General features: G+C 37.7%; 1 protein-coding gene across 7 annotated transcripts in view; it reads left to right on the top strand.

The window, feature by feature from the left end:
- NDUFAF5 (NADH:ubiquinone oxidoreductase complex assembly factor 5) overlaps positions 1 to 21,026 on the top strand; it is a 35,905-nt gene extending 14,879 nt beyond the window's left edge. The window contains exons 6-11 of one of the 7 annotated variants that reach the window (XR_005064329.1): positions 1,448 to 1,487; positions 4,676 to 4,873; positions 11,786 to 11,846; positions 17,661 to 17,747; positions 19,784 to 19,878; positions 20,226 to 20,254. Coding sequence is in view for 4 of the 7 variants with exons in the window: in XM_037031293.1 (XP_036887188.1) it covers positions 2,384 to 2,437; positions 4,676 to 4,873; positions 11,786 to 11,846; positions 19,795 to 19,878; positions 20,226 to 20,308; positions 20,472 to 20,564 (573 nt within the window). In the remaining 3 variants the exon portion in view is untranslated. Of the gene's footprint in view, positions 1 to 1,441; positions 1,488 to 2,358; positions 2,438 to 4,675; positions 4,874 to 11,785; positions 11,847 to 17,660; positions 17,748 to 19,783; positions 19,879 to 20,225; positions 20,309 to 20,471 lie in introns of those variants that run through there. The other 6 variants (XM_037031275.1, XM_037031297.1, XM_037031293.1 and 3 more) reach the window with 6 other exon arrangements.
- Positions 21,027 to 21,094: the final 68 nt, after the last annotated feature.

Raw genomic sequence — 21,094 nt, 5'->3', positions numbered from 1 at the left:
TTAATGAAAAATAAATGTGAGCCTAACATAGTATGGTTTGAAACGGGTTTTCAGTACTGTCTTGGAAGTCAGCATAAAAGGATGCCAACTCCACTAAGAAAGTATGACTGTTTTACAGAGGCTATGATTTTTGCTGTCACATATTACTACAAGCTGGGGGGAGATAAAAAGGATCAAAAGAGGATGCAAGGGTTTCTTCAACTAACTTTGCAGTATATAGAGCTCTGGATTTGTCTATTTTTATTTGACGATCTTGAAACACCTGGGGTATTCTTTATCAGAAAACTCACTGAGTTAATTTTTTGATAACTGTTACTGTTTACCTTGGGAAAATTGCAGGCTTCTGAATTTTTTTCTAGGAAGATAGGATTTAAAATACTATATGTAGCTTAATTGCTTGATTTAATTGATGAACTGTTTTGAACATGTCATTGATTGGTTATTTTTAGTATTTTCTTCAGTTAAGTTTTCAGACTAGCACTAAAGATGAGATGCTGGATAGGAATGACTTTCACTTTATTTTCCTCCAGCTTAATTGAACACTTATTTATATATAACACATAAGTTTAAGGTATATAGTATAGTGCTCAGATACATGTGTTTATTGCAAAATGATTATCACAGTAAGGTTAGTTAACATCTTCATCTCTTCACATTATTATGATTTTTGTGTGTGTGGTGATAACATTTAAGATTTACCCTCAAAAGCCTTGAAGTGTATAATACAGTATTGTTAATTATAGTCCCCATTGTGTGCATCAGATCCCCAAATCTTACTCATCTTATACCTCAGAGGTTGTATCCCTCAATCTCCTGCCCCTGATAAACCACCATTCTATTCTGTTTGGCTTTTTAGAGAATCTTTACATAGGTGAGAACATACAACATTTCTTTCTTTGTCTGACTTATTTCACTTGGCACAAATGCTGATTTTTGAAGTTGTTGTTATTCCTTTTTCTTCCACTATCCTGTAACTGTATTGATTTCTCTCCTTCGTCTGATCACCTCTGAATACTTCACTTCCTCTTCAGAAGTGGACTGCCCTCAAGGCCCTTCCATATTGTCCCAAAAGATAGGGTTTCCCTCTTTCTATTGCTGAGTAATATTCTTGTGTGTGTGCGTAACATTTTCTTTATCCATTCATCCATTGTTGGACACTTAGTTTGTCTCCACATCCTGGTTATTTTGACTAAAGCTGCACTGAAGATGGGGCTGCAGATATCTCTTTGGAATAAAATATTTTTTATTTATTTTGGGTATGTACCCAGAAGTGGAATTGCTGGGTTATAAGGTAGTTCAATTTTTTTTTTTGAGAAACCTCCATACTCTTTCTCCAGTTTACATTCCCATCAACACTGTACACCTTTTTTGTGGCTTATCATTACATTAGTGATGCTTATTAATTATATGAATTAAGCCAGAACAAATGTGTATTTTCATATTTTAGTTTGCACTGGGTGAATGACCTTCCTGGAGCACTTGAACAGGTAAGAAATTTAATGTTGATTCTCGTAGCCTGTGTTGTTTTATTTATTGTTAGAAAATTTTAGATATTTCTCTTTTCACATGGAAACTTACAGATGTTTTCCTTTTTATACTTCTTTTTTATTATTTATTTATTTATTTATCTTTGGAGGGATAAGGAGGCAGTCCCATCAGACTGTCAGCTGATTTCTCAAAAGAAACATTACAGGCAAAAAGGAGCTAGAAAGAAGTATTCCAAGTCATGAAAGGCACCTACATCCAAGATTGCTCCATCCAGCAAAGCTTTCATTTAGAATGGAAGGGCGGATAAAATGTTTCTCAGATAAGGTCAAGTTCAAGGAGTTCATCACCAAGCCCTTATTATGTGAAATGTTAAAAGGCTTTATCTAAGAAGAAGAATATAAAAAATATGTACAGTAAAATGACAGCAAACTCACAATTATTAACAACCACACCTAAAACAAAAACAAAGTAAGCAGAGAACTAGAACAGGAAAAGAACCACAGAAATGGAGATCACATGGAGGGTTATCAGTAGGGAGATTGGGAAGGGGAAAGAGGGGGGAAAGGTACTAAGACTAAGTCGCATAGATGGTAGGTAGAAAATAGACAGGGGGAGGGTAAGACTAGTATGGGAAAAGTTGAAGCCAAAGAACTTACATGTATGAGTGGACACAAACTAAAGGGGAATTTGGGTGGGAGCAGGTGTGCAGGGTGGAGGGGAGTGGAGGGAGGAAAATAGGACAACTGTAATAGCATAATGAATAAAATATATTTTAAAAAGATAATAACTACCATATCTTAAGCACATGCTATTTGCCAATCACTCAATCACTGTGCTCTGTTATAGATATTAAATAACTCTGCCAGATGACTTCATTTTGTCGATTAGAAAACTTATGCCAGAAGTTGACTCAGTGGAAGTGAGATTGTTTCAGTGGTCCATGCATGAGGTAAACTAAACTTAGGTGGCAATGATAGTAGTTAAAAGGAAGAGAGGTATTGAAGGACTCTGCAAAGGAAGAATCCACAGTGCCTGGTTAGATCTGAATATAAGAGAGAGGGAGACGTCAAAGCTCACCTTGAAGCCCTGGCTGGCGTAGCTCAATGGATTGAGCACCAGATGATCACAGTTTGATTCCCAGTGAGGGCACATGCCTGGGTTGCAGGCCAGTTCCCAGCAGGGGGCCCACGAAAGGCAACCATATATTGATATTTCTCTCCCTCTCTCTTTCCCTTCCCCTCTAAAGATAAATAAATAAAATCTTAAAAAAAAAAGAGAGAAAAGCTCACCTTGAAGTTTTGCGTCTGGATGCCTGGGAGAANTTGAAGCCCTGGCTGGCGTAGCTCAATGGATTGAGCGCCAGATGATCACAGTTCGATTCCCAGTCAGGGCACATGCCTGGGTTGCAGGCCAGTTCCCAGCAGGGGGCCCACGAAAGGCAACCATATATTGATATTTCTCTCCCTCTCTCTTTCCCTTCCCCTCTAAAGATAAATAAATAAAATCTTAAAAAAAAAAGAGAGAAAAGCTCACCTTGAAGTTTTGCATCTGGATGCCTGGGAGAATAATTAATAAAAGTAGGGGAAGGAATGATTATGATCAGATAAAGGGATAGAAAATGATAATTAACAGAAATATGGTGATTGTAAAGGGGAGTTGGTTTACAAATAAGGATTGTGTATGTGTTGGGCGTGTTGGGGAGTGAATTTGCCAAGAGACAAATATCTGTTGCACAGGAAGGTGCACATGAGTTTAGAATTCTGAGAAGATGTACAAGCTAAAGATAGAGTTTGGAAAATAATCCTCGTGAAATCCATGAGAATTGGTAAGCCCTCTGAGGTAGAGAGAGGCTTCAGAGCTGCTAAATACTAGGTATTTCCTATACTGGAGTTTTGTGACTAGTGGAGGAAGTAACATTAAAAGAGCAGAAGGGAGGAAACCAGTCATTTTACAGTTGGTCTGCTTATATTGTAATTGCTTCATATTTTGTAATATATTTTATATTTTGTAATATAAATATATTTGAAATATAAAATATTTCAAAAATATTTTGTGATAAATATATCATTAAACATATTTACTATAGATTCAAGATGGATGCTTTGATTAAAACAACCTGCAGTGATTTGGATCCTGCTTTACTTCAGAACCATCCTTTCCTGTAATGTTTCCCATGGTTAAGAATAGCCAGTCAAACCTAGTTACATATTGTAGGTCTGAGAGTCAGTGAGTAAACATATGCAATTCTGGAACTCATTGTAGCCACTATTTTGCTTAAGTTACCAGTTAAAAAGTGTTTTTGTTTTCAAACTAGAAAGTAAGTTAGTTACATTTCCTTAAGAAAAACTAATGTGTTTCTAGGTTAATGTGAATTATAATTGTTTCTCTATCAATTAAGCTTTTTCTGTAGCTCAAGGCATCCCAGCTTAGTGGTTTAAAACAATAATTTATTTAGCTTATGATTTTGTGGGTTGAGGATTTTGGTTGGACTTAGGAGTTTTTTCTGGTTCTGGCTTGGCTTATCCATGTGTTTGTGATCTGCTGGATTGGTTTGTAGCTTGCTGGTCAAGGATGGCCTCAGCTGGGAGACTTATCTCTGCTCCTCTTGTCCCTCATCCTTCACCAGACTAGCTTGTTCACAACATGATGGCCAGACCAGGCTCCAAGAGAATAGGTAGAAGCATGCAAAGCCATTTGAGACCTCGGCTTGACACTGACACACTGTCACTTGCACTGCATTCTTTTGGCCAAAGCAAGTCACAAGTCTGGCCCAGATTCAAGGACAACAACTTCCATCTCTTGATGGGAGTTGTTACAGAGTGGCATTTCAGAGGGCACAGATGCAGAGAGAATTGTGAGTTTTTGCATTCTACCACACTGTCCTGTTTTTCCCTTCAGTATGTTTCTGATAATAAAAGTAAGTTGTATCTATCTTTTAAAATTTTAAAAACATATATTTTATACATACTAGTAGTGTCAATAGCATATCATCTGTCTTTACAACAATATTATACTGCAGTGCCTTTTTGACAGTTGTTGCCCTAGGCGTTATTTATTAAATTATTTAATTATTAATTTGACAAAATAATGGTAATCATAAAGTACTGATTTAGTTATAAATATATATATTTTTACCATTTTTATATATAACATTTTGAATAGTTATGTTGTTTTGTATTTATTACAGATTCATTATGTTTTAAAACCAGATGGAGTTTTCATTGGTGCAATGTTTGGAGGCGACACTCTCTATGAACTTCGGTGTTCGCTACAGTTAGCAGAAACGGAGAGGGAAGGAGGATTTTCTCCACACATTTCTCCTTTCACTGCTGTCAACGACCTAGGACATTTGCTTGGGAAAGCTGGCTTTAATACGCTGACTGTGGTAACTATCAAGAGAATTGGCTAACCCATTAGTGACACAGTTCAGAAGCAACTTCTCATTTTAAAGACAGAAAACTGTAGGTATCGAGGCTATTATTGGTACGTTTTGGCACTTTTTCTTTTTAAATTTAGTTTGTATAAACACGTCTTGACTGACACAAAGTAGGAATGTAAAATTCTTAGTATTAGTTATTTGAATAGTAGTTGAAAAACAATCTAGCTCAGTTAACAAGGAGGCTATTTTTTTAAGACATAGCTAACAGGGGATACATAGGAGTGTTTACAGTACTACTACTATCTCCAGTCCTCAGTTGAAATAGTGCCATATGAAGCAGAAATGAGAAAATGGGCATTCACAAGGGTTAGAGAGTGCAAGATGGTGCTGTACTCCATTAGGGATGGAGAGACCTGGAAAGTGGACCCATAGGCCTTCAGGGTGGAAGAAACACGGAGTCAGCATGATACAGTGATAGAAGAGGGCATGGGTGTCTGACAGGGATAATTTGGATCCTTACTTTGCCCCTTTACTAGCGAGGGGAATTGAAAGATTTATTTTACTTCTCTGAGCATTCTTTTTGTGTTTTTAATTTTTATTTTTTAATGTAAATATTACTCACTTTGGGTGGTTGTTAGGGTTGAAAGGGTATGAAGTGGCTGCACCTTAGCAGATGCTCAGTAAATATTAGCTCCTGTTTTCTTCTCTCTCCCTCATTCTATTCTTAGCACTGTCCGGGCTAAGGCTTCCATCAGCAGGTCATCTAGAGAGAAAATGATTACCTCCTTCCAACTCCTTTCAATAGCAGGGTAATTCTAAAGGATGCCATTACTGCCTTCAGAGATTGCTGAGTAGACTTGCTATCATTTTCTGAACTCCTCGGGCTTAGAAACAGCTCTAAACCTGATTAGGAGAAATAGGAATTTCTTTTTTTAAAAAAAGATTTTAATTTATTTATTTTTAGAGAGAGGGGAAGGGAGGGAGAAAGAGAGGAAGAGAAACATCAGTGTGTGGTTGCCTCTTCCACAGCCATACTGGAGACCTGGCTCGCAACTCAGGCACGTTCTCAGACTGGGAATTGATCCAGTGACCCTTTGGTTCGCAGGCCCACACTCAATCTACTGAGCTATACCAGCCAGGACAAAATAGGGATTTCTTGATGAAGAAAAGCTTCTCATTGCATAATTAGAGACCATAGGTGTAAAAATCAAAATAAATGTTTAAGGTAATTTAGTGTGAATGTATTTCATAAAATCAGCGGACCAAAAATGGATTGCCCTGTCCTTTATTTTGATAGAAAGGTGGGGTATAGACCGGGGCTTCTGTTAATTGCAAAGGGACTTTGAGGGAAGGAAGAGACAATAGTCTACGAAGTGGTAACAGTCCATAAGATTTCACTTTTGTCTTTTGTATACTTGAAACTGCATCCTGAGATGTTAGGCAGCTACTGAAGATGGTAAAACTGCTTTGTGTGAAGATTCTGCTTTGTAATTAAAACAAACACTCAATATAGGCAGTGATACATTGTGGAAATCACTGTATTTTTAATCATATAGGTTTTAACACAAATATATTTAGTTGTAAACATTACACACTATACATAAAATGAAACTCTGTCATTTCCTTTAGTCCCCAAAATCTGAGCTTTCTCCTGAAAGGAACAGTTCTCAAAATTTTGCTCTTATGACCCCTTTACACACTTAAAATTACTGCAGACCTTAAGAGGCTTTTGCTTATGTGTATTATATCTGTCAGCATTAACTATATTGGAAATTAAAACTGAATTTTAGTAATTATTCATTTAAAACTAACAATGTACCAGTACCCATTACATTGTAACATAAATAACTATTATTTTTGTGAAAAAGAACTATACTTTCAAAAAGAAAGAAAAACAAGAAAAAAGAATATCATTGCTTGTCCTGGCTGGCATAGCTCAGTGGATTGAGCGTGGGCCTGCGAACCACACGATCGCGGTTCCATTCCCAGTCAGGGCACATGCCTGGGTTGCAGGCCAGTTCCCAGCAGGGGACTCAGGAGAGGCAACCATACATTGATACTTCTCTCCTTCTCTCCTTCCCTTCCCCTCTAAAGATAAATAAATAAAATCTTTAAAAAAAAAGAATATCATTGCTTTACATTTTAATATATTCCTTTAACATATGTTGTAATAAAAGCTAGATTCTCATGTCTGCTTCTGTGTTTACATCTGTCGCAGTATCACATATCATGTAATTTCTGAAAAATCCCATTGCATATTCATGAGAGATTTAGAGGTGAAAAAGTCAAATATATGGAATGGTGGAGTATGGTGACAGCTACTTCTAGGGCAGCAGGGACCCAGGGACTCACCAAACCACGCTGAGATCTGCTGCCCTAGAAGTAGCTATTATCGTACTCTACCATACTATATATAGAGAAACACATTTCTGAGACTTATTTTTCATTCTTAACAGAATATTTTAGATTGTTTTCCAAATCAATATGAATATATTTGCCCTCTTTAACTTCTGCACATTATTCTCTAATAAGACTATACCACAGTTTTATTTCACTATTTACATAATGAACATTAGGTTCCAATTTTTTGTTGTTGGTAGTCTTTTTTGCCAAGAGAAACAATTCTGAAATGACGATTCTTTTATTGCTTTCACTGATTTATTCAGTCTTACAACAAACATTTATTGAGTACCTTCTCTGTGCCATGCACTATTCTAGGTACTTTGGATATAGCAATTGAACAAAACAGAAATCCCTGCTTGATTTTCTTGAATTTATGGAAGGCCTGTCAGTAGACTTTAGAGGGTCCAATAACACTGGACATTGTAAGTAAACATGGTTTTTGTTGTTCTTATGTGCAGAAAAGGGCCCCTACTTTTTACCACATCTTGAGAGAGGACTGTGATTGAAAACAGATCAGAATCCATTGATTTCAAGCGTTAATCTCTAGTATTCAATTTACTTATAATAAGGAAAAGGCAACACACAGTTAACCCTTTTAAGAATTGCCTCCCAGCCCTGGCTTGCATGGCTCGGTTGGTTGGGTTGCCTGTTCGATTCCCAGTCTGGTCCTCAGTTGGGGCATATTCGAGAGGCAACTAATCTGTTTCTTGCATCGATGTTCTCTCCTTACCCATCCCTCCAAGCAGATGAATAATATTTCTAACAGAAAGAAAAAAACAAGGACTGCCTTCCATATTGCTATGTTACAAAATGAAGTGAAATGAAGAGAATTGTGAATGGAAAAGTAAAAAGATGCTAAAAAGTGTAAGAGAGGATGTCGGGAATGGAAGTAATATGGAGATGTGTAGTACAAATGTTCATGGGGATATGTTAAAAATTTGTACCATGCTACACATGTTAGTAGTCAATGATGTTAGGGGGCTCCAGAGTTGTTGCCTATTAGGAAAAAGATAGGACTTCTATCCTGAGTCTTGAAAAGGAAGTTAAATGATGTTAATCCATGCAGTTTTCTATGGTTGACAAGTGGATTGTACATTTTAGAAAGATTTCTACTAAAAATGCCAACACCCAATACAGCATTTAAAAGCCTACATTTCTGTTAATTGGAAAAGCTATTAATTCAGAATACCCTCCATATTCTTCAAAAATGAACTGAATGACTGAACCATTAATATAATACAAAAATATTGGTGTCAAATCTTCTTTGTACTTTATAAAATTAGAAAGACATTGATTGAATAATAAATCTATAACTTTGTTCCTTGAGACATACACTTGTCTCTAAAGTGCAATACATTGCATTCTAATTCATTTTTTAAATATTCCATCTAAAAAAGCTTTTATATAATCATTTACACAGATTTATGTTGCATACAATGTTAAATGTATTACTATTATACTGTGATCGTTTCTTACTTTTAAATGAAATCAAGTGAAATTAGAACCAAGTAGTTATATTACATTTATAGGACTGTCTTAGTGAATTACTTTCAGAGTCAGGTGGCATTCTAAATGAAGCCCATTCCCTTTTACAGTTGCCACACTAATATATTAGGAGAAAATGCAGATAGGGTCCACCTTATTTTTTGTAAGGCCTTGACAAAGCTGTTGTGGTGCTCTTTTTGTTGAGATGGAGATAGTCCTTTTAATTTGCTTCATTAAAAATGGTTTTCAAAGGATATTGCTTAATGGCTGGGTATCAGCTTGGAAGAAATTTTGTTTTTAATTTTAGGAACTCTACTTTTTAAAGATTTATTTATTTATTTATTTATTTATTTTCAGAGAGATGAAAGAAAGAAGAAAGAGAGGGAGAGAAACGTCGATGAGTTGTTTCTCATATGTGCCCCATCCTGGGACTGAACCCACAACTTAGGCATGTGCCCTGACTGGGAATCAAACCGGGAACCTTTAGGGTTTGCACAACAATGTCCAACCAACTGGGCCACACCAGTCAAAGCAGGATCTCTTTTTAAAAATAGTTTTTTAAAGTAGAAAAATAGAAGAAATGGATTGCCCAGAGATGGTCCTATTAAAAAGTACACACACAACCTGAATCATGCATGTGTTAAAAAAAAGGAAATAAAAAATGTATAGATAGAGAGAATGAGATAAATATAGATTAGGTCTAAAGTGAAAAGTTGCCTCCTCCTGCCTTCTGGTACCCTGACACTCTCCCCAGAGACAACCTTTGTTAACTGTCTGATACATCCTTTCAGAACAATTTCCTCATAGACCCAAATACAATTATATCACTGAAAACCTCCATATGCAACTATATATGTATATACACATAGGTACATGCATTTTTTTTTACTTTTTCTATATTGCACTGATTTTTAAAAAATTCAATAACATACCTTGGAGAGCTTACCCTAAAAGCATACATCTACTGCATTCTTTGTAACAGCTATATAGTATTTCATTAAATAGATACACTTTAATTTTAACCAGTTCTCCATTAATGGGCATTGAGATTGTTTCCAGTTTGGGGGGGGCGGTATTTATTTTTTTAGTCCTTTCAAAGACTGCTGCGATGAATTGCCTTTCATATAATCTTGGCACATCTGTCAGGTGAATTTCTAGCAAAGGAATTGCTGGGTCAAAAAATCTATGCATTTGAAAGTTTGACGGATAGTGTCAAGTTACTCTCTAAAAGATGGCATCAATTTATATGCCTGATCAACAGGGTATGTGAATTCTGGCTTATCCTTTGTTTTGTACCTCTAAAATTAAAAAAAAAAAAGTGGTCATTTTGTTTTACATTTCTTTAAGAATTAAAATGGATTTTTTTTGGTAACTGTTCTTTTGGGTTTTTTACTTCATTCTGTGCAACATTAAAGTCCAAAATTGGGAGGAATAGGCAACAGAGATAAAGTTACAGAACACACAGAGATCTAGGTACTTCTCTACACATAAAATAAGTTTGAGATAGGTGCAGTACTCTGATTCAAACTTGAAAAAATAGTGGGTGTACTGTATTCCAGGGCTAGTTTTCAATATAGACAAACTTCTAGATCTTAGTGGCTAACACAGAATTTTACTCTATCACAGCCCCATGCTGGTTGGGCAGCCCATCTCCATCTTACAGTTGAGCAGTCTCGCCTTGGAGTCTCCTAAGGTCCGCAGAGTGAAAAAGAGAGACTGGGAAAGGCTCACTAACCCTTTATTACCCTGTCCTCTCCCCCTTTGGTCAGAGAAATGCCTATTTGTGGCTGGGGAGTTTTAAGGAGCACCTGGATATTTGAGGAGCATCAGTAGTCTCTGCCACTGAACCAACAGTAAACTTCTGTGTCAAGCTTCATAAAGAATGGGGCATCATTGCCCAAAAGTTTACTTGAGAAATAAGCTGAATCTGTCAGCAGTGTACCCATATCCTTCAGGGCCAGTGCAGTATTGCTGCATTACTGAAGTAGAATGAAAACATCTTGGCAGATGAATCTATTTGGCTTGATTTTGGGTGCCACATTTTAAGAGGAGTTGATACTGACTATGTGTAGAAAAATGTAATGAGAACTATGTGTAATGAAAAATGTAATGTAATATGTAAGGATCTATTAATTTTGTCTAGAAGACTAACTCCTCTCCCTAAAAAATGATGGTATGGTTGCGGAGGAAAAATTACTCCTCTATTCTAGGAGTAGAATAGAGTAGAACTCCTCTGTCCTTCGGCTGGTCTAAAAATTAAATTAATATGAGATGGATTAATAGAAAATTATTTAATTTTGTATGTAAGGGAACTCTGTAAGAATATGGGGCCCATAGACGGGCAGTTGGGGCTTATATGCATTCTGAATTAAAGAGAAAGGGTAGGATTCTGGGACTTCAAAGAGGAGGAAGGCAATTTACATGGAGATGGCCGAATATGTTTGGTAAACAAATATTTCCTGGGCCATGTGGGCTGCGGGCTGCGGAAAGGTCTTTGGTCTTCGAGTCCTGCCAGATTACCCCTCCCACACCTAGCCCATCCTCTGGTCATCCCTGGTGATAGTATTCTTCCTGGACCAGACCCTTTATCAAAATTCTTTTAGGCAGTTAAGGTAAAAGCTCTTCTGGAGCCTTTTGTTTTTTTAAAAACAATCACCCTAAAATAATCCTCATGCTAAAGAGACGTATTTAGGGTGAAAAAGTGGTGTTCCCCTACAGTGTCTTGCAGAGTTTTTTGATTTGAAGAAGAGGGTAGTGGTTTGCAAAGCACAGAGTAGATTTATTCTGTAGTTCCCAGAGAAAGAACTAGAACCAGTTTATGGAGGTGTAGAAAGAGTTCTTTTAAATAGTGGATATTTATTCTGCAATTTGAAGTCATCATAAATCAAGCATAAGTCAAATGACATCTGTGAAGAATATTGTAAAGAAGATTGCTACTTACTGAGATTGGTCTGGATAATCTCTGGTCTTTTGAATCTGGATTGTTTTGTGATGAGCGTCAAATAAATATTTCTCTTTCTTTTTGTATAGGATACTGATGAAATTCAAGTTAACTATCCTGGAATGTTTGAATTAATGGAAGATTTACAAGGTGAGGCACTTTAAAACATTTTCAGACTCTATTTGATAGGCATATTTTAAGAGCTCACACTGTGGCAAGCCCTGGGGCTAAGCACTAGAGATACATTGGTAAGAAAGCAGGCTGTCTTTATGAAGTTTATAGTATAAAATGCATGAGGCAGACATCAGGCACCTGCTACAAAGATAAATGTTAAATTAGAATTGCGGTAAGTGCTATGAACTGGAGGTACATAGTGCTATGACTGCGTGTAAAAGCATGGCAGGACTTGAGTGGTGCATTTGAGGATGGGAGAACACATCAGTGACTTTCTTTAGCAACAGCTGGCAGTACAGATCTAGGCCCAAGGAAGTAGGTAGTTGGGGTTCATGTGGGATTGGCGTTTGTCAAGCAGATAGGTCCTGGTCTGAGAGAGTCAGTGATGTCTTGTTTGAAGGAGTGGTGATTATGCTATAAAAATACAAAGATGAGATAACTAGGAGAAGAGGGAAGGGAGTGAGTCCCAGGCCAGGAGAAGAGCATGTGCAAAGGCCCTGTTGCAAGAAAAAACATGGCAAGAATTGAAAGAAGGGTATTTTGGCTAGAATACAGGTAATAATAGGAAGAGTGCAGTAGGGTCTTACAGTCCCTGTTAGGTGGTTTGTCTTTGCCTTAAAATGCCCTTTGAGGAAGGGGGTTCAGATATCAGATTTATATTTTAAAAAGAATGGATTGGCAGGTAAACTAGTAGGGAGACATTTCAGTAAAGCTCTATGAGAAGTGATGGTAGTTTAGACTAAGGTGCTGGCAGTGGAGATAGAATGAATGGATTCTAGAGATATTTAGGAGGTAAATTTAACAGTTCTTGCTGGTGGATTACATATGCTGTGGTAAAGGAGAGTAACATTTCAAACGAAACTTCTGAGTTTTTAGCAAATGTAAGGTCTGTGACATATAGACATATGGTCTGTATCTGTAAACAGTAGCAGACCAAGCATGTGCTGGGATAACTCTTGAGTTCACATTTGGATATGTTGGGTTTGAAGTGGTTTGAAATATCTACGAAGAGATGCCAAGTAAATGTTTGGGTATGTGGGTTAAAGTATTGTGACTTGTGCCCTGGCTGGGTGGCTTAGTTGGTTAGAATGTCTTCCCATACACCAAAAAGTTGCACGCTTAATCCGCCAGTCAGGGCACATACCTAGGTTATAGGTTGGATCCCTAGTTGGGGCACATACAGGAGGCAACCTATTCATGTCTGTCTGTCTGTCTGTCTGTCTCTCTCTCTCTCTCTCTCTCTCTGTCTCCCTCCCCCAACCCTTTCCTCTTTCTTTAAAAACCAATAAAACAGCACTGACCATTGTGACTTAGTTGGTTGGATATTGTACCTTAAAGCCAAAGGTCACTGGTTCAATTCTCTGTCAGGGCACACACCTGAGTTGCAGGTTTGGTACCTGGTCAGGCTGCATGTGAGAGGTAGCTAATTGATAGTTCTCTCTCATGTCGGTGTTTCTCTTCCTCTTTTCTCCCTTTCTTCCCCTCTCTAAAAATAAATAAATAAATAATCTTTTTTAAAAATGATAAAACATGGCCTCAGGTGAGGATAAAAAAATTGTGACTCATTTGTGAATAGGTGGCATTTGAAGCAGTTAGCTAGGATGGGAGCGTGAGTGAGATCATGAGGCTGATACTGAGCCTTTGGGAACCTGACACGTAGTGACTGCATTAAAGGATGAGCCCATGAAGGGACTGAGGAAGAAAAGCTAGCAAGGTGGTAAGGAGAAACAACAGAAACATTTAGTATTGTCTGAACCAAGGGAAGTTCAAAACTGTCTAAAGGGAATCTAAAATGTTTAAAACAAAAGGAGCTCTCAAAGGAGCGAAGTACGGACTGAAAAGAAAGCTCATTAGATTCAGGAACAAGAAAGTTATGACCGTGGTGAGAGCTCTTTTGTTGGAGTGATGGGAGTAGAAGCAGTGGTAGGTTGAGGCTTAAGTGGAAGATGAGGACAGCAAATATCTACTATTTTCTCAAGAAGCTTGTGAATAAGAAGTAGGAGATGGAAAGGCTACAGATGTCAGAGAGGAACAGAAGAGTAGGACATGGGGCAATGTTTTAAATTCTGTTTTGTCTTAAGGCTTGAATTTGTTTAACTGCTGATTGAAAGAATCTAAGTGCTTCCATAGTAATGACTGTAGAAGAGAGAAGGGGTAATTGATGTGTCCAATATCTGAGGAGGTGGAAGGGAAGGAGATGCAAAGGCTGGGGCGGGATTGACCTTGGATGGGGTGGGCAGGGCATAAAGGAAGGGATGAGGGTTAGTTCCAATGGACATAGGCATTTATGTGTGGTACCAGTAAGTTCCCATCTAATGGATCTATTTTATCTGTCAAACAAAATAGTGTCATGTACTGAAAAGGAAAGGATCAGAGGTTTGAGAATTGAGTGGAAATAAATTGCCATAGTCGTTGTGGAGAATAGGAAGTTGAATTGATCAGGGAAAGTTACAGAATTTGAAAGGTACATTTGAAGTTGGCCAGACACATGTGTGACTTTCTCCAGCTGCATCAGGCACAAAACAGAAAAGTTAGTTTGGGTTGAGGCCTTGCTAGTTGAGAGTGATGAAAAGACAGAGGCAAAGATAATGCCAAGAGGGGGGTTGGGTAAAAAGGTGAAGGGATTAAGAAGTACAAATTGGTAATTATAAAATAGTCATGTGAGATAAAGTACAGTTTAGGGAATGTAGTAAATAATACTGTAATGATTTATGTCTAATGCCAGGTGGGTACTAGAATTACTGGGGGAACCACTTCTTAAACTATATAAATATATAACCAATATACTGTATACCTGAAACTAATGTAAAGTAATATTGACTGTAATTGAAAAATTAAAAAAATTCCAAGAGTATAATTGAAATAGTAGGCCAAATAATCTAAGCCAGAAGGAAAGGTAACTAGAAAGAAAGAAAACAACGAGCTATTAGATTGGTAATAAGCAGAGGAGACATGCACAAGTAAGTGATCCCAAGGTGGTCAGAAATTGGTTATGGTTGAAATACCGGGACACACTTGAAGGATAGGAGGATATGGTCAGTAAATTGAATGTTTGAATTGATGATTTTGGAACATGTTATAGGTGTGATGGAGAAGTCCATTAGTGGTAAGGAGACTAAAAAACCTTAGAGGCCGTGATACTTGATGGTTCACTATTAACATTGAAGTTGCACATGGTGGTGGCAGAACCTAGGGTACAGAGGGAAACTGAACCAAGTGGCAAACCCCTTGATGAATGAAAGGATGGACTGGGACCCTGAGGTCCAACAACAAGCTGGAGTAGGGAAGGGTTCTGGCTACAGGGTGTGGGTCCCAGCAGGGCAAGGGTTTTCCATAGGGTAGAGAAGCAATGGCCTGGAAGAGGCTTTGAGCAGCTATAGGATACTGACCCTAGCCCCCAACTGTGAAAGAGATGAGGTCTGCCAGGATACACAACTGCCCTTGAGAGCTACTGGAAAAATGATTTCTCCAAGGAGAGCCTTAGCGTACCTCAGTGAGAATGAGTGAGGCTTGATTTTTTTGTTAAACAAATGGCATAAGCAGTTTTAATGAGTAGGAGAAGCTGAATGGATTAAAGGTGTGTTCTGTGAAACCAAAACTGTATTTACCCAAGGAAACCTTCATCTGGATCCTGGGAAATTAAAGATGATTTAAAGCAAGAGGATTATAAAAATAAATAGTTTATTTACAGATTTATAGTTCTTTCGTGAGCGTTATTGCATTTGGTTTTCTCAATAGCCTTCTGGTAACCACTTCCTTTGTGCTGTATTACAAGTGAGAAAGCTGAGGCCTACAGAGAACACTTATCTCCTAGTGGAATTAGGTGCCAGACTCTTGCCTTCTTGACTCCTGTGCCAGAACACTTACTTGATTCTACTGCTTCTTGTAGCTACCCATTTGTAACAGGTTCATTTTACCCATTTTCCAGCCTTTGGGAATTACAAAGGGGAAGATGTGTAGCTGAAAACTTACTATTATAGTCACTATTTATTTATTATAATTTAGTACAGGGATTGGCAGCCTTAGCATGCAGCCTAAGGTGACAGGGAACCAATCATAAATCCTGTACTCCCTCCCGAGCACTGCTGCACACACTTGGCTCCCCCTGATGTGATCATGGAGCCCCTTTGCCCGAAAGCTTGAGAGATGGTGGTACACTGGTAATTTATTGTTCAGACTGCAATGATAAAATTTTTTTTCAAATACAGCATTTATTTTTGTTCTGCTATATAATAAATGCTGTGCTCATGATTCATTTTAAGAAAGAAAAGAGAGATGAGAAAGTAGGCCTGTCACTTGAAAGAGGTTGCTGCCTACTGATCTGAAAATACAGTATTTACTCTATGCTAGGTGTAATTTAATGATGTTTCCTAATACCCTAATGTTACAGATGAGCAAATTGAGACATTGAGTAGTTAAGTGTCTTGCCCATGGTCACACTAAGTCTAGAGTTATGGTTTGAATCCAGAGCCCTATATTGCATACTTGATCTGTGTGGGCTTTTTAAAAATTAAGTTAGATAGATGTTCAGTAAAATGCATTAATCTTAAGTATACAGCTGCTCGTAATTTAACCACCATCCAAACAAAGGTATACAGCATTTCTAGTCACTAGAAGGTTGACTTGTGCCCCTTCCCAATTGATAATCTGGGTTTTAAATTGAGAAACTGTTGCTTTTTATTTACCTTTAAGAAGTTTATTGCAGTGCCCTTATTTCTGCTGTAGAGTCTTTTACACAAATCGTGTGTTTTAGTCTCAGGTGTTTCTTATCCTTAGGAGGATTAAGAGGAATTATTTAAAGATAACTTGTAAAAGTGATATTTAACAAAGTAGATATAAGCATTAACCAGTTGATTTTATGTGCATTCATTTACTATTTATTGAGCATCTACCGTGAACCAACCATTGAGCTAATGATGGAAAAAGCATGGTCCCTGATCTCAGAGTGCTTATGTTCTAGTAGAGAGACACAGAGATAAACAGACATCTCTATTTAGCAGTAAAATGAGATCATTGTTTTTTATAGAACAGGGAGAAAAAGCCCCTAAATCTTAGGGCATAAGGGATGCTTTTGCAGAAGAGGCAGCACCTAAGCTAAAATAAACTTGGCAGGAGAACGAAGGGGTGGCTGCTGATTTGGGGAAGGGAAGGCATTGCATTCCAGGTCAAAGAAGTGGCCTGTGTAGAGATATAGAGATGTAAAAGGATACGTACTTCCTTAATACGGAACTGTACAGTATTTCAGTATTGCTTGAACATGTAAAATGGGGAGATGGTGGAAAATGATGCAGGATAGTCCATTAGAGTTTTCTAGATTTTATTAAGTGAGCCTGATGGTGTCTTGGAAAAGTTTTGCACAGAGGAGAGACAGTCAGATCAGTGTGTTTAGAGGGCTCACTCGCAGCGTCGTGTATGAGTATATTTTATGAGGAAGGTAAGACCAGAGCTAGTATAGTTAACCTCTTGAAATTGAGGCACAAAGAGAAGTAACTTGCTTGTGGTGATGCATTTAATAAGTGGTAGAGCCAGGATTTAAACCCAGCATAGCAGCCTGACTCAGACCCTGAAATCCTTACCTTCTCCTGAAAGGTCAGAGGGAGCTAAGATAGGAGAGTAGTGGTCAGGGGATGAGGAAATGAAAAGCTTGGGTGAGTTCCAGGTGTACGGCTTTGCAGACTGGAAGATAGTACTACCTTCAAATTGGGTTTTAGTATTTTACATTGCATTGTACTTTTTTTCTTGGTGGTTGTGGTGTTTCTCATTTAAGCTGCCATTATTATTAATTCACAGAAAAATGTTGATTTTACACAACAAGTTGTGTAAAATATCAGCAGTGAGTGCATGAAAAGTTGTGGAGGCTTTCACAGTACTTTTAAGGTAAGTTCAGTTGTTGTTGTTTTAGACAATACTCAGTATTGTTCCTAGTAAACCAGAATAAATTACATTTTTTAATAAACAGTTGAACTTCACCTTAAAAACACTGTGAGAATCTTAAACAGTTATCTCCTTCCAGATTTTTCTATTATGCCAAAGTCCAGAGCTGGTCAGACATCCACAGATGTGTTTCCCAGGTCCTCTTCAGTAAAGGTCCATCAGAATGCATTATGAAGTGTTATCATGCTGCCATTTTGAAGATCACAAAACTGAGTTTCATGGAGGTTAAATTACTTTGCTCCAGGTTATGAAAGGGTCAGAACTGGGATTTTGATCCCAAATTCTAGACTCTCTGCGGGAGAAGGGAAGTTCAGGATGACCGTGCACTGCCCCATGAGGGGAGGGTGGGCTGCCCTAGCAGCCGAGTTTCTGTCTCCGCTGTCTAGGAATGCTCTTGAATCCTTGGATCAGAAGGAGCATTATGCCTTGGTTAGACCTAGGTCAGACCTTCAGAAAAAGCATCTTGCCTAGTAATCTTAATTAGTATATCCTAATAACAATTATTTAGAAGGCATTTCATAGAAATGCATTATGTATTTACATTAAAAAATTAAACCTGTTTCTCACTGGTGCTGCCTGCTAACTAACATGTCATGGCAGCAGGAAGTGAAGCCGAAGTGAGAGCACCACAGCCATTAGCAGCAACAGACTCTTCCAGTGCGAGTCCCTGCTTACCTCTAGTCTCCTGATATGGTGGATACTCACTATATAGGAGAATGTTTTAAAATGAGGTTACGTAGTGGGTCTAAAATGTTAGCATTAGAAGCTTTAGAGATGATCTGGTCTGGCCACCTTAAAGACCCAGAGCAATTGGTCTAAGATCATCTAGCTGCTTTGTGACAGCGTGAATAAGATCCACCCTTTTCTTTGTCATGATTAGTCTCCTGGTTTGTCTGTTGGCGTTCATGAATGGGGGCTGTTTAACTCACAGGATGAGAGACATTGCTTTAGTATCAGAGAGTCATTATTTTAGGGAATGATAGGAGCCTTTACGATTGGAAAGAATGAAGTTTACTTATTACAGCTCATTTGTTGATTGTTTTCAATAGGCCATTGAAAACTTGGGAGATTATTATTTTTAAGCTAATAATGAACATTGATATTGAGAAGTTTATTGGTTTTCTTTTGTGAAAGTAGAAAAACAAAATCAAGAAACTGATTTTTGCTTTCTTGTACTATATAGAAGTATATAGAAAATGAATATAAAGGATTTTTTGCTTTTGAATTTTTTTATTTTGAAGACTAGTTTAAAATCTGGCCTTTCAGAGTAATTTTGTTTAAGCATATACATAAAGAAGAATCAAATATACAACACTAATTTTTAATGAACAATAGAATATTAACTCTAGCCATTAGCTATCATCTTAGCGGAAAGAAATCTGAAAATAAATTTTAAAACATTTAGGATAGTACCCCTGAAAAGAATGTACTTAATTTTTTCCTAATGTTTTCTTGAATGAGTGAAGAATTATAAAATTTGAAAACCCATTAGCTTTGGTATAATCTAATGAGCATCAGAGCCCTTTTCCAAGTTTCATGATCATATTACAGTCATGGCTTAGAAGGAGTAAGGCATTGTAGCAGTATCCTGTCCTCCTTTGAAGAGCAGCTAAAAGGGGCATAAAATGTGGCATCCTTGGAAGGGCACTTGCCAACTCCTGATGACTCACCTGGAGGGCCACTCACTTCAATTTTTGCCCAGCTGGCTCACTTTAGACCATCACTGACAAGTAAAATGTGCTTATGGGCATAGCCTCCTGAAATTTAACTTCTCTACTTGTCTTAATACCCAGAAGCTTCAGATAGTTTTGCCTTAGTCATTAAGAAGCCTTGCTACATTCTGAAGGCAAAATGAGATTATTTAGTTATTTTTACACGACTATTAGGGAATGGTATACTGTTGGATGGCATAAGGTTAAATCTGAGGTATTGATTGAGCTGCTCAGGGTATTTGCTGTATGATCTCAAACTGCTTGTAGTGTATTTTTAGGTATGGGTGAGAGCAACTGCGCGTGGAATAGAAAAGCCCTCCTGCACCGGGACACGATGCTGGCAGCGGCAGCTGTGTACAGAGGTAGGGAAGCCCATCGGTCTGCTGCCCGGGCGCACTGGGGGACTTGTCCCTTGTCATGTTTCTCTCTTACAATTGCCAGTGCTTTTTCCTTTCCTGTTAAGGCACCATCAGACTTCTTGTCCTTCCTTCAAAACACAGATCCTCTAGCTCTGTATCCCTTTTCCAAACAGTCCTTATTATTTCCATACTATCAGTTTCTCAAGTATTGAGAATTTTCAGATGAGGCATTTCTAGAATCCCTCGAGCATCCTAATATCCATTTCTTTTTTGAGGACATGACTTTTATCAAGCAAATTATTTTCCCTACTGGCATTTTTTCAGACTATAACCATTATTTGTCTTCATAGAAATGTACAGAAATGAGGATGGTTCGGTACCTGCCACATATCAGATCTATTACATGATAGGATGGAAATACCATGATTCACAGGTAACAGTGTGACAAATCACTTTTCTTAGTGTGTTTATGTTTCCATTTGCTTTTTATTGTTTGTTTACTTAGGGTTTTTTTTAAATATAAAACAGCATAAAGGTGTTTAGTTGAGACTATATATTTATCTATTTCTAATGTCTTTAATCTTTATTATTTTCAGGCAAGACCAGCTGAAAGAGGTTCTGCAACTGTGTCATTTGGAGAGCTAGGAAAAATAAACAATCTTATGTCACAGGGGAAAAAATCACAATAAATATTTTATTCAGTGTTAACGTGGTCCAGAATTTTTATCAGAGATGATCAACTTTCATCTAAAATTATTGCATATTGAAGCAAGAAGCAATATATTAGCTATTTACTAACAGACTTTTCAAATAATTACATTGACCTAAAACTGCACTGTGTTCAGTAACCACTTCAGTTCACATGGTTTCTGTTCCTCTGTAGACACTGTTATCCAGTGATTGGATTGCCTTGTGTGCACATTCAGCCCAAAAGCAAGAAGATGTTTCTCTGAAAAACCCACAGATATGTTCACATATGCACATGGCTGACATGTTGGGAAAACATTACACATGCTGATATTTTGTACCTTCTCCTGATGATCTGTTATTTCTGTCTGAGGACCACAGCAGTGGGAATGAGGGGAAGGACAAGTTGGTAGGTTCTCTAGAGTTTTGGCTCACTTAGAATAAAAATAGACTTTGTATGATGACTATTGTAAGATACTGAAGCCAAAATTATTTGCCACATTGTTGTCTTTGTCATGAAGAGAACAGAGGT

Source organism: Sturnira hondurensis, unplaced genomic scaffold (genome assembly GCF_014824575.4).
Source record: "Sturnira hondurensis isolate 20B ecotype Veracruz unplaced genomic scaffold, ASM1482457v3 Scaffold0001813, whole genome shotgun sequence".
Classification (NCBI taxonomy): Eukaryota; Metazoa; Chordata; class Mammalia; order Chiroptera; family Phyllostomidae; genus Sturnira; species Sturnira hondurensis.
Note: the sequence above shows the minus strand (reverse complement) of the source record. Positions and strands in the feature narration are given on the sequence as shown.